This window comes from Astyanax mexicanus, chromosome 16, assembly GCF_023375975.1.
Source record: "Astyanax mexicanus isolate ESR-SI-001 chromosome 16, AstMex3_surface, whole genome shotgun sequence".
NCBI lineage: Eukaryota > Metazoa > Chordata > Actinopteri > Characiformes > Acestrorhamphidae > Astyanax > Astyanax mexicanus.
In genome coordinates, this window is record NC_064423.1 from 11,514,829 (window position 1) to 11,532,561 (window position 17,733).

General features: G+C 39.6%; 1 protein-coding gene across 3 annotated transcripts in view; it reads left to right on the forward strand.

The window, feature by feature from the left end:
• The window catches only part of adamtsl3 (ADAMTS-like 3), a 214,658-nt gene that overhangs the window by 20,550 nt on the left and 176,375 nt on the right, over positions 1 to 17,733 (forward strand). For all 3 annotated transcript variants that reach the window (XM_022669516.2, XM_049465585.1, XM_022669518.2), the window contains exon 3: positions 12,713 to 12,832. In XM_022669516.2, the coding sequence (XP_022525237.2) occupies positions 12,713 to 12,832 (120 nt within the window). The remainder of the gene's footprint in view (positions 1 to 12,712; positions 12,833 to 17,733) is intronic.

Here is a 17,733-nt window from a genome sequence, read left to right on the forward strand (position 1 = left end):
AGACTTTATCAACAGTCATTTTCACACCTTGCATCTGCATCATTTAAATAGCAATTACACTGATGGGTTTGGTAGTCTGGAAGTGAGGAGTGTTCAGGTAAATTTCTGCCATATTGCTATCTTGGCAACAGAAAACACAGGTGCACCACTGACGTATTGGAACCTATACTACAGTCAACCTACAGACATCGTTGTCCTTTGTTGCCCCTCACAGATTTCTTTTGTTTTTGCTTTTTTTGTCATACTTACATTTTTCAGATTATGAAACAACTTTAATATTAGAAAAATATAACATAACTTAATACAAAAAGCACATTTTAAATGATGATATTTGAAAAATGTATTTGGCCCTCCCATGAACTGTAACTCCATTAACTTTGATTAACTGCATTTTTTGAAAGCTGAGTTCAGTTTCACTAAACACAACCAGGGCCGTAGAATCAAGAAATCATTAAATGAATAAACCTGTCTGGAGAAAACAAGGAACACTGGTGAACCTTCCCAGGAGTGACCTGCCTACCGAAATGACTAACTGTTATTAACTGAACATAAAAACATGGTGGTGGTAGTGTGATGGTCTGAAGCTACTTTGCTGCTTCAGGGTCTGAACAACTTGCTTTAATAGATGCTTTTTACCTGAAAATCCTGAAGAAGAATGTCCGACAATCTGTTTGTGACCTCAAGCTCAGGTGTACTTGGGTTCTGCAGCAGGACAATGACCCAAAGCACAAGTGATGTGATCACACTCATCATCAGTCTGAATCTTAGGAAAAGAAGGTATCATATTTAATTCCCTGCTAGTAGCTCTGTATGTACAGGAGTGTGATTGGAGGTTTTGTTAGGGGTCAGTAATAGTCCAGTATGATTTCTTTTCACTGGATACAGCATTGTGTCGCTATCACCAGTGCATTAGCTCTTATCTGCTCAGCCCACGCACAAGTCCTGAGCTGCATTTCATTTAAAAAACGTATTAAAGTGCTCAGTGAATGATGGCGGGTAAAGATCAGGTCCTCTGGAGCTCTTCAGACCCTCGTATTTCAGAGGGCAAACACAGCGCAGGTCATTTACTGCAGCAGCCAAGCGTTCGGACAGAAGCGGAGCAGCTGTCATCAGAAGCCCATGTTAACCCCCGCTTCACCTTTAGGGCCTCGTCAGCCACCTCCCTGAATTACTCAGCAGCATTATCCCTGAACATGCTGGCTCCTGGGTGACCCCGCTGCTGTGGGTGTGTGTGTGTGTGGTGACAGTGTAGCTGCTGTAATAGGATTGTCTTTCTTTTGGTATTCTGGCCTAAAAAAAACCTACAGTACGTTTAATATGTTAATACCCTGTTTTACGCACTATACGGTGCACTTAAAATTCTTTAATTTCCCCCAAAATTGCCAGTGTGACTTGTGTGATATTTGAATTCTACTTGTCAAGTTGTAAGAAGCAGTAAAGTCACTTTTCAGTGATTTTTTTTTTCTTTAGCACTAAGGCTGGGTGCAGCAGCATTAGCATTAGCCGCTAACCACAGTGCTAGCTCTTTCACCATTCAAAGGTAAGTATATTGGACTGTAGTCTGAGTGTTTACCAAGTTAAAACCAGCTACGTGGGAGGAACTGCTAGCTAATAGCGGCCTGGCTTACCGGAACTCTTAGGGTTACTTACTCTACGGCTGCTAACCACAGCTGCTAACTGTGACTTGCGCTGCTGTTAACTGCGACTTCTGCTGCTTGCTACTGTAAGGAAATCTAAGCTTACTGTAAATAAATGGAAGCGCTTTACTCACCCAAATAAATGGTTTTCAGGAGAAAAATCTGTGTAGATTAACATCCAATGCTTATTTGACTTTTAAATAATTTTCTTTCTTTTTTTTTTTTTTTAAGAATTACAGTTTTGATTACTTAGGCACCCACAGAAGGGAGACCTGTTAAAATTAGAAGGTTAACATGGTGACACCCTTGTTTCTTACTATTGTCACTTTATAATGCGCCTTATGATCCAGTACGCCTTATGTATGATAATAGACCAGAAAATAGACATTCATTGATAGTGCACCTTACAGTGAGGTGCACCTCATAGTCCGTAAAATAATTTAATAAAATACATTTTCGGCTGCATTTTAAATGAGGGTAGCCCTCAATGTATTCCCGAGTGAAAATAAAGGTTAATCGATTGATTTATAGTTTAGAAGCGATAGCTTTAGTCACATTATTTATTCAAGTTACAGTCATAGATTATTAAATTAATCTGCAAAATATGCAGTTGTTTACTTATCTACTATTTTAATTGAGTGAGAGAGAGCCCTATCCACATTATTATTAGACGATCTATCCGATTACCTGATTTATTGCCAAAATAATTGTTTGATTACTCGACAACTAGAACAATTAAGAGCAAAAGTCCAAATAACATTATTAATAAAATGTACATTAGGCTACTGTAATTAATCTAAAATAAATTTGCTAAATTTACTCAATTAACTAATACTGTATAAGAACAGTATAATATAAGGTCAATCGCCTTTTAACTTTCACAGTTCTAGTATTTGGTCCGATCTTCATCTCTGCTGTTTCCAGTGGAAAGTTTTTTTTTTTTCTGGCTCCAGATTCCTGAAGTCTTGGAATAGAAGGCAGTTGTACTTCATCTCCTGCACTTAGAGGAGTAGCTGGGCCAACACTTGAGCCTCTTGAAGTAATCTGTCAGTCAACGTCACTTTTCATCATGCCGCTGCTCCCCAGTGATGGAGCCGTCGCTGTGCTGCGTCGTCTCAACCTCCTCATCTCCAGCTCCCGCCGCCGCGTCTTCAGGGATCCTGCACGTCTGTTAAACAGCTCATATCCTCAAGTGGCTCTTAATTGTTTCAGGAAACGGGCTGAGAGTGTGTGTGTGTGTGTGCATGTATGTGTGTGTGTTTGTGTGTGTGTTAAGCAGCCGGCAGGGTTTCTCTGAAGTTGCCCAGGCGCCCTGTGAGCATGCTGGGAGCAGAGTCGTAACAGGTGTTGTGCTGATAAGAGTGCTGCTCTGATGAGTGTAGCCTTCTTCTCCTCCTCTCCACTGTTTACCAACCCCTGTTTCATCTGATCAATCTATTAAGTGCCGGAAAAAGATAAAGCTCTTAATTTATAGACCAGTAAAGACATACAGCTCTGGAAATCTTGGCATGTTCTCCTCCACCAGTCTTACACACTGCTTTTGGATAAATTTATGCCACTTATGGTGCAAAAATTCAAGCAGTTCAGTTTGGTTTGATGGCTTTTGATCATCCATCTTCCTCTTGATTATATTCCAGAGGTTTTCAATGCAGTAAAATAAAAAAAAAAAAATCATCATTTTTAAGTGTTTTGTTTCAGAGCTGTATTTTGTAAATATCTGTATATTGGAAACTATTCTATTGTGTTTATGTAATGAATTATATCAGATGTCAGTATTTAGTCTAACAGGTTGTAGGGAGGAATAAAACACTGATTAGCAGTAAAGACACAGGGTGAAGTGGAGAGGTTCCATAGCTCCTCCTTTCACATGTTTAGAAGAAGGTGAAAAAATGTTATTTATGATATTTAGGCTGTGTGGTGAGAACAGACTTTTCCACTGTGAGATCAAAGTTGCGGCCTCGGCCGCTGACACCAGCTCTAACTCAGGTAGAGGGTTTAAACAGAGGGGCTTCAGCCAAGCGTGGAGACCATGCAACAAAATTTACTGTCACATCTGCACCTACGCATTCTGCGCTTTCTTTTAAAATGGCTACTTCTCTGGCATTGGCTGGTGGAATTAACCATAGAGGTCTAATGGTCTTACTTTAATTTTAGCATACTTTTAGTTTATTTAATTAGTTTTACATTGAATTCGTAGTACATTACTTACAATGATCAGTCATAACGCTAAAAGCATTGGGGCAAATACAGGTATTGAGTGGAAGACTCAAGCTTAATATACCTAAAGATGGAAGATGGATGATCAAAAGCCATCAAACCAAGCTGAACTGCTTACATTTTTGCACCAGGAGTAAAGGTATAAAGTTATCCAAAAGCAGTGTGTAAGACCGGAGGAGGAGAACATGCCAAGATGCTTGAAAACTGTGATTAAAAACAGGGTTAATTTACCAAATATTGATTTCTGAACTCTTTTAAAACTTTATGTATATGAACTTGTATTCATTGCATTATTTGAGGTCTGAAAGCTCTGCATCTTTTTTTTGTTATTTCAGCCATTTCTCATTTTCTGCAAACAAATGCTCTAAATGACAATATTTTTCCTTGGAATTTAGAAGAAATGTTGTCCGTAGTTTATAGAATAAAACAGCAATGTTCTTTTTACTCAAACATATAACTATAAATAGTAAAATCAGAGAAACTGTGGCAAAAAGGTCAAAGAAATCTATACACCCAGTTGATCCTAACAGTATCAAGCTTTATCTATATGTGTCTATGGAGGCAAATGCTGAATATGTATTTAAATAACCAAATAAATACAGTCATGCTAACAACAGCTGAACCAGGATCTAGAACCATCTGATCCAGGATCATCTTATCCTCCTCCTCATAATAAGAGCTGTGGTTACATAAGCCTCGAGAGTGGCCAGGAGTGTCTTTGCTTTTGTTGGGTCGGCTTCTCTTGAAAGAATCACGACATTTTTCTGGGCAAGGCCGAGCCTTTCACTTCTCATCTTCGCTGTGAGGATTCGGGCCATGGACGTGGACCCGGCGCTCTGGCTCCGATGCTGCTCTGAGACAATGCGGCTTTAGTTTCCTCACACGGCGCTCGCTGAAACTTAGAGCGCACTTACGCATAAAAGCTGCACACCTGCACTCGCCGCTGTAAATGCCAGTGGCCGTTAGAGTGACCTTTTGTAATGAGTTTGTGCAACGCTGGGATAAATAACACCAGTTCAGTGCTTCTGATCCTCTCTGGTGTCAGCTCTGCATTAGAGTGAAACGTAGGGGAGGAGGAGAGTAGAAAGAGTAGAAAAGAAAAAGAAAGCCAAAAGTTTATAGAGATAAAGTTAAAATGAAGGAAGTGTAAGAAATACAGTAGCAGTTCTCTGTCTTTCCTAGTCTGTCTCTGTCGTTTCGACCCTCCTGTCTGTTTATTTTCCCTTGTGTTCCTGCATGTGACTGTAATCTGTAGCTCCACCCCCTCATTACCTATTCCCCAGGTGACTCCCATTTCTGCTTCCCTTCATTCCTCCATCTCCCAGCGTTTCCTGTTTTCTTTGTCGATTATTGTACATCAAGTCAGGTTTTCTTTTTCCTTAGTTTTCACTATTCCCCTTGTACTTTGTGTTTCATAGTTTTTTAGTTCTTTTGGTTGTTTGTTCCTGTTCCTGCTTCACAAACCTGACACTGGGTATGATTTGCAGATGTGCATGTTTTTTTTTTGGAGAAATCAGTTCATTTTACTATTATTATGTTATCATACTATCAGAAATTATTTTATTTTAGGAACCCTATTGTACACCCTGTGCAAGGCACATCGCAAAGCTCATTCATACCTTACACCCCGTCAACAATCTCCACGTCCTGCTCCCAAGTTGTTTAAATACCATCAGAGTTTAGTAATATATCTACACTTATGGGTAGGGGTACAGGAAAAAATTGATTCGAGCTCGAATTGCGTTTCTAACATTGAACGATTTAATTCTCATTTTCAAAAAAACGTTTTTTTTGTTGCAGGTGCAGCTACTGTCGCGTGGAGCTTTTTTAACTGTCGCACGGAGCTTTTTAACTGTACCGTGGAGCTCAGCTGCTGTGGCGCGGAGGTTTTAACTGTCGCGCGGAGCTCATACAGTCTCGCGGAGCTCACCTACTGTCCTGAGGAGATCTTTAATTGTTAAAGTGCTCCGCAGAACAGTAGATGAGCGCCGCAGTAAAATTAAAACGCTCCGTGTGACAGTAGCCAAGCTCCGCGGTACAGTTAAAAAGCTTAGTGCTGCAGTAGATGAACTCTGCGAGACAGTAGCTAAGCTCTGCGTTACAGTTAAAAAGCTCTGCGCGAAAGTAGATGAACTCCGCGAGACAGTACTGCCTCTCCCTATTAGGCTACAGAGGGATGTGTAGTGTCATGTTACGGTGTTTGTTGTTGCGCCGCTAAAGTATGGAGGATGAAGAAAAAGAAATCCAGCCGATTTGAAAGATCGAATCGTGACCCCAAGAATCGATTCTGAATCGAACTGTGGGATTCCCAAAGATTCGCAGCCCTACTGATGGGTGTGGTGGTCTGGAAGCGAGGTGTGTTCAGGTAAATGTATGGTGTGTTGCTGTTTTGGTGGCAGAAATGAATCAGAAATTAATCTAGACAACAATCAATTGTCAGAATCCATTAAGCTGCTGGCATACCTTTACAGCGTGAACTCACAGGTCAGTGTCACGCTGTTAAGATACGAACGTGCCAAAGTCAGAGCACATGCGACTCTTATTGGGAATGACTGCTGGTACACTGATTACCTTTTGCGTGTTTTGAGCAACGCAAAGCATATTTTCTGCGCCCTCACAATACCAAAGACACACCGACACGCCTTAAATCCAGCTGTGCGATACACAAATTGCATCACTCCTGATGTGATGCTGGTTATCATGTTATCAAGCTGTGGATCTGCTGCTTAAACCTCATAGTGATTCTGATTCTGCACCAGTGACTTTGTGCTGCTGGATAGCATGATCAAGCAGGTTGACCGTGGACAGCCTGTCCATGCTGGTCAATAAAAAAATGCCCAGCTTAAACTAGTTGCTTGATAGTTGCTCAACTAGCATATTGACTGTTGCTGTTGTCTATGTGATTTGCAGATTAATAACATGTATATTGCTTAATATAATTTTTTTCTCACATTGTTTTTTTTAGCAGTACCCTTGTTGGTTCTCTTATTTAACATGTAGTTTGATGTTTTTCCATCATATATATATATATATATATATATATATATATATCATCATCTCCTAATGGGCTGGCATGTTAATTTCAGTTCTGTGTGGACTGGGATATTTTCGAAATACACTGTTGGTGTGCACAAAGACATTTTTGAAAATGCATATCTGGATTTGTGTGGATCAGGCTACAGGTGTGTGTTACTGTATTTCCCAGGTTTTACAGAGGAAAGCAGAAAAGCGGTTTCATTTTTGCTTGAATTTGAACAGAAGTTAAAGATGTGTTTGTATTGCTTTATTAAATGTTGTGAAAGACTACAGCAGCAGTAAAACTGTACTGTGTGTGTGGAGCTTGCTTTCCATTAGTGTGATCGGCTAAACGTACAGTAACGTCTCTGCTTAAATATGCAGTACCACAGTAACACATTAAAACTCAAAACGTGGAGATAACCGGAGATCCGATTTCAACCTACAGTAACTTACACAAGATAGCGAATGTTACCTAGCTGGTGTACACAGAGCTGTAACCTCTTTAACTGATGAGACAGTTTCAGCTCTGCTGCAGCCTGGCTTTAGCTCTGTCTGAGGGCAGTCACGAGCCAAGGTGGGCGAGACCATAAATACTATTTCACGAGTTGACATAGACACGATGCTTTTCCTAATCAACTCGTATTTCTGAGGATTTTCTTTTCTAAGCTACTGGAGACAATGAAGGTTGAGGAACAGGTTCATATGCAGCATACATAAACAACTCAGAGAGACCTATTTTATTTCACAAACAAAAAGAAGAAAGTGCATTTTAGTGGAAGGAGACCTTTAACACTCATCGAACCGCAGTGTCTCCTGTGTACTAGTAAACAAACCAACAACTTCGGCAAAAGTCACGAAAGCAGATGCTAGTTCCTGTCCTATGACATGGAGCATGTCAGTGTAGTGAGTTCAAAGACATTTGGGACATGACGACAATCTCTGCTCCTCACAAAAATATATATTGGAGTGTGTGTGTGTGTGTGTGTGTGTGTGTGTGAGTGTTAGAGACTTCAGACAGATGGTAAGGTGCTTAGGGGAGGTTTGGAGAGAGAGGTCACTGAGTAGACTTGTTTAGGCTGGGGGTCAGTCTGGAGGGAAGTCCGCAGGGAGGGAAGAGCAGGTGTGTGTGTGTGTGTGTGTTTGTGTGTGTGTGTGTGAGAGTTTATTAGAGTGCACAATTGAACCTAGAGCCAAACATCCACATACACACTTAAACACACACATTTACACACACACACTGACTGTGATCTTTCTCTCAGAGGTGGCTGATGCTCTTCCTCTTAAATTAGAGTGGGGTCTTAACCCTGGCTAGAGCACATGATACCCCCCAAGTGTATAAAGACACACACACACACACACACATTCATGCACAGATAGCTGGCTGCAAACGCAGGCCTGTTAGTGAGGGACGCTCAAAGATAAAAGCATGCCAAGGGCTCTGTTGCTCCATAGGACTCAATGTTGTTATAAGTTGTTTGAAATCAAATGAATTAAATCTGTTTTACATAAAATTGGATATTTGTGGGCACATATAAAGCTCTGGAAATAAATAAAATACCACTTAAAATGATACGTTTCTTTGATTTTACCAAATTGAAAACCTCTAGACTATAATCAAGAGGAAGATGGATGGTCACAAGCCATCAAACCAAACTGAACTGCTTGATTTTTTTGCACCAGGAGTGCAGGTATAAAGTTATCAAAAAGCAGTGTGTAAGACTGGTGGAGGAGAACATGCCAAGATGCATAGAAAAATGTCATTAAAAACCAGGGTTTTTCCACCAAATATTGATTTGTGAACTCTTAAAACTTTATGGATACTTATGAAAACTTTCTTTGCATTATTTGGGGTCATTTTTCATTTTCTGCAAATAAATGCTCTAAATGACAATATTTTTATTTGAAATTTGAAAGAAATGTTGTCTGTAGTTTATAGAATAAAACAACAATGTTCATTGTACACAAATATCTACTTATAAATAAATCAAAAGTGGCCTGGAAGAGACTAATGGTGAAATGGTGACAGGTTTAAGATCTCCCTCGGCTTACTGATCCATGAAATCCATGAAAGCCTCCCCTCAAAGAAATACAGGACTTAAAGGATCTGCTGCTAACATTAGACTCAGTGCCAGGTACATTCACGCAAGACACCTTCAGAGGTCTTGTGGAGTCCCTGGCATGTCCTTTTTTCTTTTTTTTTTTTGGTTGGGGTGAGACCTACTCAATATCAGACAGGTGATTTTAATGTTTATCAGTTTACACTCTGTGTAGGCAGGTTCATAAAAAAAACGTTTCATAGAAGTCTGTCCCACTGAAGCTCTTCAGATCAGAAATAATGAAGGCTTAAGGCCGTTTTCTCAGGCGCTGACTCTCTGAGCACACTGTTCCAGAGCACGGAGCTGGAATGAAACGCATGAAGCCAGACCGGCCGCTTTCTTGGATCCTCGTTTGCAAATGCGTTTCATGAGAGAGGGGAAGGAAAACCCTTTTTTTCATCCTTCGAGAGAGATCCCTCCATCCTCCTCTAACCTCTTCTACTTTCATAAATAGTTTATGGCCGTGTGGCCGTCCTCTCCGGCGAATCCCCTCCGCACTGCGAATTAACACAGTGAGTGTATTGTGCTGGAAAACGAAAGCCAAGATTGAGGATTTGGTGCGTGTGCTGCCGCTAAGCTTTGAGAGTAAAGCCTTCTGGGTATGGGGGAATTTCCTCTCCGGCCAAGCGAGGCTCATTTCTAAAGCCCCGCTTCTTCTCGGGATTGTTTCTGATTGAACTTTGAATCTGCCGTTGGAGACCCAGTGAGAAAAAGACATGTTTTTGCATTAAAATAAAGTGATGCATTGAAACTTAATTTAAATGGGGCAGTTTAAGGGCTATTTTAGTGATGTACAGCACACCGGTCAATTGCACATTGCGCAGTTTAATTTAGGGGTGTGTCGGTGTGTCTTTGGCATCGCGAGGACACAAAAAATACACCTTGTGCATCTTGAAATGCACAAAAGGCATGAACTTGTTCTCTTAAATAATTATTGGTGTGTTTTTGGGCGTGACGTGAAATAAACCAATCAGTGTGCCAGTTGTCATTCCCTTTAAGACCCAGGTGTGCTCTGACTTTGGTGCGTTGGTATATTAAGAGCGCGGCATTCTGTGTTTGTCTCCACAAAGGAAACTGACCTGCGTGTTCACACTGTGAAGGTGAACCAGTAGGTAATTTAGGGGACAGAAATGTTATTTTATACTTTATTCTGTCGAATCTGTGTTGATGTAAAAGCTGGATTTGTGCACTGCAGCGAGTTCCTACATGGGTAAGATAGGATTGGGCGGTTGACTGTCGACTGTTGTCAGGGTTTTAATCAGTCAGTGGTGCACCTGTATTTCCTGCGGGCAAGATATAAACATGCCAGGTATTTACCTGAACACCCCTCACTTCCAGACCACTACGCCCATCAGTGTATTTATACAACACTGGAAAAAATTAAGAGACCACTTCAATTTCTAAACCAGTTTCTCTGATTTCGCTATTTATAGGTATATGTTTAAATAAAAAGAAAATTGTGGTTTATTTGCAGAAAATGAGAAATGGCTGAAATAACAAAAAAGATGCAGAGCTTTCAGACCTCAAATAATGCAAAGAAACTCATCATTTTTAATTTGTGTAATTTTTTTTCCCAAAGCTTTATGAGGCAATGTACTCCACTGTACTCCTTTTCAAAATGTGTGGAAGGATGGTGGAAGGATACATGCAGAGTGTTGTGTAAAAAATAGTCCACTTATTCCATTTATCCCCAGTATAATTAAATCCAAGTTTGTAAGTTACTCTGTGTGAAGAACAATTTCACACCTAACACCGGCTCTTAAAGGGGACACATTATACCTATTTTTACAGAGGTTAGTATAGAATAGGTCTGTGGGCTATACAAAATGTTCATAAATGTTCGTGTTGTTTTAGCTTGAGCTAAATTGCAAAACATGAAGCACAAAACCCATTATTTGAAAGTACTTACATCTCGATTATCTGACTTGCTACAGATCCCTCAATCAGACGAAGCCTACTGGCTAATCCTGCTGTGTACTTTCCGAAGTTTTCAAGCAAAATGACGGAAATTGTGTGTCTTCAATGGGTCTAGTGGGTGGGGCTCTGATGAGGGTTGACAGGTGATCACCCTCTGTGCTCTGTTTTGGAGTCTCCTGATGTAGTTTGGAGGAATTGCTTTGTGATTTAAGACACTGTCCTATTGAATTTAGCCAGTAGAGTAATGGTGTAAACATTTATCAGTCCCAAAACCCTGAATTTTGCTTTTTTTTATCGGATGGAATTAATTCAGAGTAAGAAATGGGTTTAATTGCCCTTTCCTTACCATTCAGCTTAAGACCAAGTTTTGTTGGTAGCTGGTTTCAGTGTTCTAAGTTGCCAGACTGTAATAACTAAACACACTACAAATACAGCTCTGGAAAAAATAAGAGACCATCAAGTTTCATCTTGATTTTACCAAATTCAAAACCTCTGGAATATAATCAAGAGAGAGAAAGATGAATGATCACAAGCCATCAAAACAAGCTGGACTGCTTGAATTTTTGCACCAGGAGTGCAGGCATAAAGTTATCCAAAAGCAGTGTGTAAGACTGGTGGAGGAAAACATGCCAAGATGCATGTGAATAAAACTGTGATTAAAAACCAGGACAATTTCACCAAATATTGATTTCTGATCTCTTAAAACTTCATGAATATGAACTTTTTTCTTTGCATTATTTGAGATCTGAAAGCTCTACATTTATTTTATTTCAGCCATTTCTCATTTTCAGCAAATAAATGCTCTAAATCACAATATTTTTTGGAGTTTGGAATTTGGGAGAAATGTTGTCTGTAGTTTATAGAATAAAACAACAATGTTCAGTTTACTCAAATATATACCTATAAATAGCAAAATCAGAGAAACTGATTGACAAAACTGAAGTGGTCTCTTAATTTTTTCCAGATCTGTACATACTAGATTCAAATAATTCCAGAAAATATACACTAGAATCATACTGGATTAAAATCACTTCAGAGTAATTACTGACAAACAACACACAATTTTAAGCAATCAGGAGTGTTGCGGCACTAAGGCTACGTTCACATTACTTAAGCCACATTGGTCAAATCTGAATTTTTTGCTCAGATCTTGAGGGTTCACATTCACAAATGTAAGTGATCTGTATCTGTGAGTAATGTGAACGAATCTGCCCCTGAAACGCCTCACATGCACACATTGATACATGTATAAACGTCTCCTTCTTCACCAACAAGAATAAAAAAACTCATTTGAGAGACGACTCGTAGCTTTATAAAGGGAAATGGATGTGTTTGTTAGCAGCTCATATGTGGAGAATCCATTGCTGGAGTGGAGAAACAGCAAACAGCTGGTCTGAAGTTCATGCTCAGGTCAAGGAGGTGAAAAAAGGCCAGGTGGTTTGCTTTTGCTGTTTTTTTTGCAGCTATAGCTGCAAAAACAACCAACAACCAAGAGATGTGTTTGTGGGGCATATGTAAAAGAAAAAAAAAAGATGCATGAATTTGAATCCACATGATTTGACCGTTCACGTTCATGTCGCATGTCCATGGATCGGATATGTATTCATTTTAGAACCACATATGAAAGTGACTCAAATCTGATTAGAAAAAAAATGTATTAGGCGCGTTCACACAAGCATGAAAAAATCAGATCTGAGCCACATTGAGCAAAAAATTTGATTTGAGTCACTCGAGTCTGGTAATGTGAACACAGCCTAAGTGATATATACATATAAAAGTGTATTTTTTATTACTGCTATAGATTTAATTGTGTGTTTTCCTCTGCAGGGGGAACCGAGCGATTCTCAGAGTGCGTACTTCCTGCCGGAGTTTGCACTCTCTCCACAAGGAAGCTTTCTAGAGGACACCACAGGGGAGCAGTACCTCACTTACCGCTATGATGATCAGGTCAGCATCACAGACACGTCTTATTTCCGTCTGCACACACACACACACACACACACACACACACACTCACACACACACACTCACTCACACACACACAGAAACACGTTCTCTGCTTTATCTGCGCAGCTGATTCCTGCCTGCCGTTAATTAAGCACTAGCGTGCATGCCAGCACTTTTTACGAGGTGGCAGTTTACAAGCTGTCTTTCACCACAAGTCTATTCCAAACTGTTTTACTTTATACGCCACATTAAAGACCCTTATGAGCAGCTTTTTAATGAAATGGCTTGACGTAGTGTGTTAACACGGTTAAAAATGCACCATTCACTCCCTAGATTAAACTGAAACTGTGAGAACAACCTTGAATGTTGAGAGAAATGTGGTAAAATGTGTTTTTTATGTCAGAAAAAAAAAACTGCAAATATGAATGTCTATTTATCTTACAGCCCTGCCCGCTCACTGAATATACAGCTCTGAGAAAAAAATAAGAGACCACTTAAAAATGATGTGTTTCTTAGATTTTTACCAAATTGAAAACTCAAGAGGAAGAATAAAATCAAGAGGAAGATGGATGATCACAAGCCATCAAACCAAGCTGAACTTCATAAAGTTATCCAAAAGCAGAGTGTAAAACTATTGGAGGAGAACATGCCAAGATTCAGTGGTAGGAAAACTGTGATTAAAAACCAGGGTTATTCCACCAAGTATGGATTTCTGAACTCTATGAAAACATTATGAATATGAACTTGTTTTCTTTGCATTATTTGATGTCTGAAAGCGCTGCATTGTTTTTGTTATTGAAACCGTTTCTAATTTTCTGCAAATAAATCATCTAAATGACAATAATTTCATTTGCAATTTGGGAGAAATGTTGTCTGTAGTTTATAGAATAAAACAACAATGTTCATTTTACTCAAACATATATCTATAAATAGCAAAATCAGAGAAACTGATTCAGAAACTGAAGTGGTCTCTTCATTTTACATCAAGCTGTATTTCAGCCTTCTTACGCAAAAAAATCATTTCCCTTGCAAAGAAACAAAGTAACTTTTTTAATTTAAAAGCAATATATTTTTGTTTTCCCTTCTTTAGCCTTAAAAAAATGTTTCAGCCACAACAAACAACAGCATCGACAGCGTCTCCCCAGCGCCAGTTAATGAAAGGCCCATTGATGGATGCTCAGTCGAATCTAGACTAGTGCCTGTCTATGAATTTCAAATATGCAGCAATGGGAATATTGAATGAAACGAGAGTGATAAAAGGTTGGATTCAAAACGTCTGTGCTAGATTTTATCAGCACAGAGGAATGACTGTTCTCAGATAGATCTCACCACAGACCTGAGCAGGCAATGAGAGGCTTATTCTGAACTGAATTAGACAATAGGATATGCAAATTTCAGTAGACATGGCATATCAAAATTTATGGGTCAAGGAGGGTCGAAATCAGCAGAAGAGGTTAAATGTGAGACAAATCTGTCCTAATTTATCACTGATTATTCACATTTGAATCTTTTTCCCTGAATATTTAATCTACATTAGTAATTTTAGCCCTATAATAATCAGCATATTATAATAAAAGAAGAGACTGTAAAAGAGAATTTCGTGAGAAGAGGAAGCAAACTTGTTGAACTTTGGGAAGAGAGGGGGCAAGAATATAAAACTTTGAAAGTAAATGAGGCAAACATAACTTTGAAAGGATCTTTGGAAAGAGGGGTGATGCAATCAGAGAACTTTGGGAAGAGAGGGGCACACTTAGAGGACTTTGGGAAGAGATGAGGCAAAATGGAGAACTTTGGGATAAAGATATAGCAAATTGAAGAACTTTGGAAAGAGATAGAACAGATGTAGAGAACTGTGGGATAAAAGGAGGCAATCCTAGAGAGCTGTAGGAAGAGAGGGGGAAAGCTCAGAGAACTTTAAGAAGAGAGATGGCAAACTTAAGGAATTTGGAAAGAGAGGCAGCAACCTCTTAGAACTTCAGGAAGAGAGAAGGCAAATTAGAGAACTTTGGGAGAAGAGGAGGCAAACTTACAGAATGTTGGAAAAAGAGGGACAAATTTAGAGTACTTAGGGAAAATATGAGGCAAATTAGAGAACATTGGGAAGAGAGTCAGCAAACTCTGAAAACTTTGAGAATAGAGGAGGCAACCCTAGAGAACTCTGGGAAGAGAGGAAGCAACCTTAGAGAACCTCTGGGAAGAGAGGGGCAAACTTAGAAACATTTGGGAAGAGAGGCATCAACCTCTAAAAACTTTGGAAAGACAGATGATGCAAACTTAGAGAACATTGATAATAGAGGAAGCAAACTTGGAGAACTTTGAGAATAGAGGAAGCAAACTCAGAGAACTTTGAGAATAGAGGAAGCAAACTTAGAGAACTTTGAGAATAGAGGAAGCAAACTCTGAGAACTTTCAGAATAGAGGAAGCAAACTTAGAGAACTTTGAGAATAGAGGAAGCAAACTCTAAAAACTTTGAGAATAGAGGAAGCAAACTCTAAAAACTTTGAGAATAGAGGAAGCAAACTCAGAACTTTGAGAATAGAGGAAGCAAATTTAGAGAACTTTGAGAATAGAGGAAGCAAACTCTGAGAACTTTGAGAATAGAGGAAGCAAACTTAGAGAATCTTGAGAATAGAGGAAGCAAACTCTGAGAACTTTCAGAATAGAGGAAGCAAACTTAGAGAACTTTGAGAATAGAGGAAGCAAACTCTAAAAACTTTGAGAATAGAGGAAGCAAACTCTAAAAACTTTGAGAATAGAGGAAGCAAACTCAGAACTTTGAGAATAGAGGAAGCAAACTTAGAGAACTTTGAGAATAGAGGAAGCAAACTCTGAGAACTTTGAGAATAGAGGAAGCAAACTTAGAGAACTTTGAGAATAGAGGAAGCAAACTCTGAGAACTTTGAGAATAGAGGAAGCAAACTTAGAGAAGTTTGAGAATAGAGGAAGCAAACGTAGAGAACTTTGAGAATAGAGGAAGCAAACTCTGAGAACTTTGTGAATAGAGAAAGCAAATGTAGAGAACTTTGAGAATAGAGGAAGCAAACGTAGAGAACTTTGAGAATAGAGGAAGCAAACGTAGAGAAGTTTGAGAATAGAGGAAGCAAACGTAGAGAAGTTTGAGAAGAGAAAGGGAAGGCTCAGAAAACATTGTGAGAAGAGGCAGCAACCTCTAAGAAATTTGGAAAGAGAGAGGAGCAAACTCTAAGAACTTGCAAGGAGAGGGGGCAAACTTAGAGATTTTGGGAAGAGAGGGGGTGACCTTGGAGAACTTTGGGAGGAGTTTAGCAAACTAAAAAAATAGGAAAAATCAGGAAGAGTCTAGGAGAAGTTTTGATTTGTGTCGTTTTATCAGTCTGTGTATGATTGATTGACACAAAATACAGATATCAATGTTGTTCTTTCTGAGATCACCTTCAGTACATTCATCATGATTATTAAATTGTTAATGAAGGTCAGTAGATAAAACATCAACGTCACAGACAGCAGAATCCCTGTTTACCCTTGTCCTTTTGTTCATATGCATCGTGCAGCCCTATATTAGGGTATATCCATCCATATTTGATGAAAGCTATATCCAACCCATCGCATTTAGGCGTGTGTAAAGTTCTGGAACATGAAAGGATCCTTTTATAAAGGCTTCAGAACTCCTTGCTGAAGTGGATGTACTGGAGTGCTGCCGGTGCTCTGAGGCTTGAGGGAAATTCAGGTCATTTGGCCGGAGCAAGCTGTCTCTAATAGGCCGGTCCAGGTAAGCGTATACAGGGCTGTGCTGTGCCCCTGCCGTGACTGTTTTGGGGCCTGTTATGGAAACCTCACTTTGTCTCGGGCTCTCATACTGGTCTTTGTTCCTGGTCCAGTTGTTAGAGGGATGTGGGCGCAGTGAGAGCGGGTTCAGGGTTGATTTAGGGTGAATGTGTGTGTGTGATGGATTGGCTTCTGAGTGAGTTGTTGCTATAGAGGCTCGGTGGCACAGCAGTGATGCTAATGCAGTCCTCCTACTGCTGTTATGACAAATAAAGCCAAACGTTCCTTGACAAGCCAGTAATAAATTACTGCTATTGAAAGTGTGTGAGGAAGCATGTTTAACATACACTAAATGGACTAAAGTATTGGGACACATTCTCATTCATTTGAGTATTTTGATACGAAGGGTATTAAAAAGAGTTTATTCTGCTTTGTTTTAGTAACTGTCTCTACAGTAAAGGCAAGACTTTCTACTAGTTTCTACTAGGATGCTAAAAGACAACTACCTCACCTCATCCTTAACTCCCCAACTCTTTCCAGAGAGCACAGTTCCACTGTTTATTGCTGGTTAAGGATGCTGGTGCCACTCGATTCATGCATTAGTACTTCTCAACAAATTAGAATAACATTCATTATTTCAGTAATTCAATCTAAAATGTGAAACTCATATATTATATAGATGTATTACACACGGAGTGATGTATTTTAGGCATTTATGTATTTTATTGGTGAAGACTAATTAGTATTCTAATTCTGGTGGCAGTGTGGGCAGTGTGCCAAGTGTGCCAAGACTTAAACTTGATAATAAAACACAGTGGACCAACACCAACAGATGACATGTCTCTCCAAACCATCACTGATTGTGGAAACTTCACACTAGAGCTCAACAGTTGGGACTGTGTGTCTCTCCACTCTTCCTCCAGACTCTGATCCCTTAATTTCCAAATGAAATGCAAAATTTACTGATGGTCAGTGATGGTTTGGAGAGCCACATCTGCAAATGCATTTGTTAAAAGGGCTATCAGCCTGCCTGCTCTGGACTCAAAAAACTTGATCTTTCACTGAACTTCCCTGACACTGCTGATCTTGTAATGCTACGGTGTTCACGCTCTCCTCGCTTCTGATTGCACACACCTGGTCTGTCTTGTATAAATAC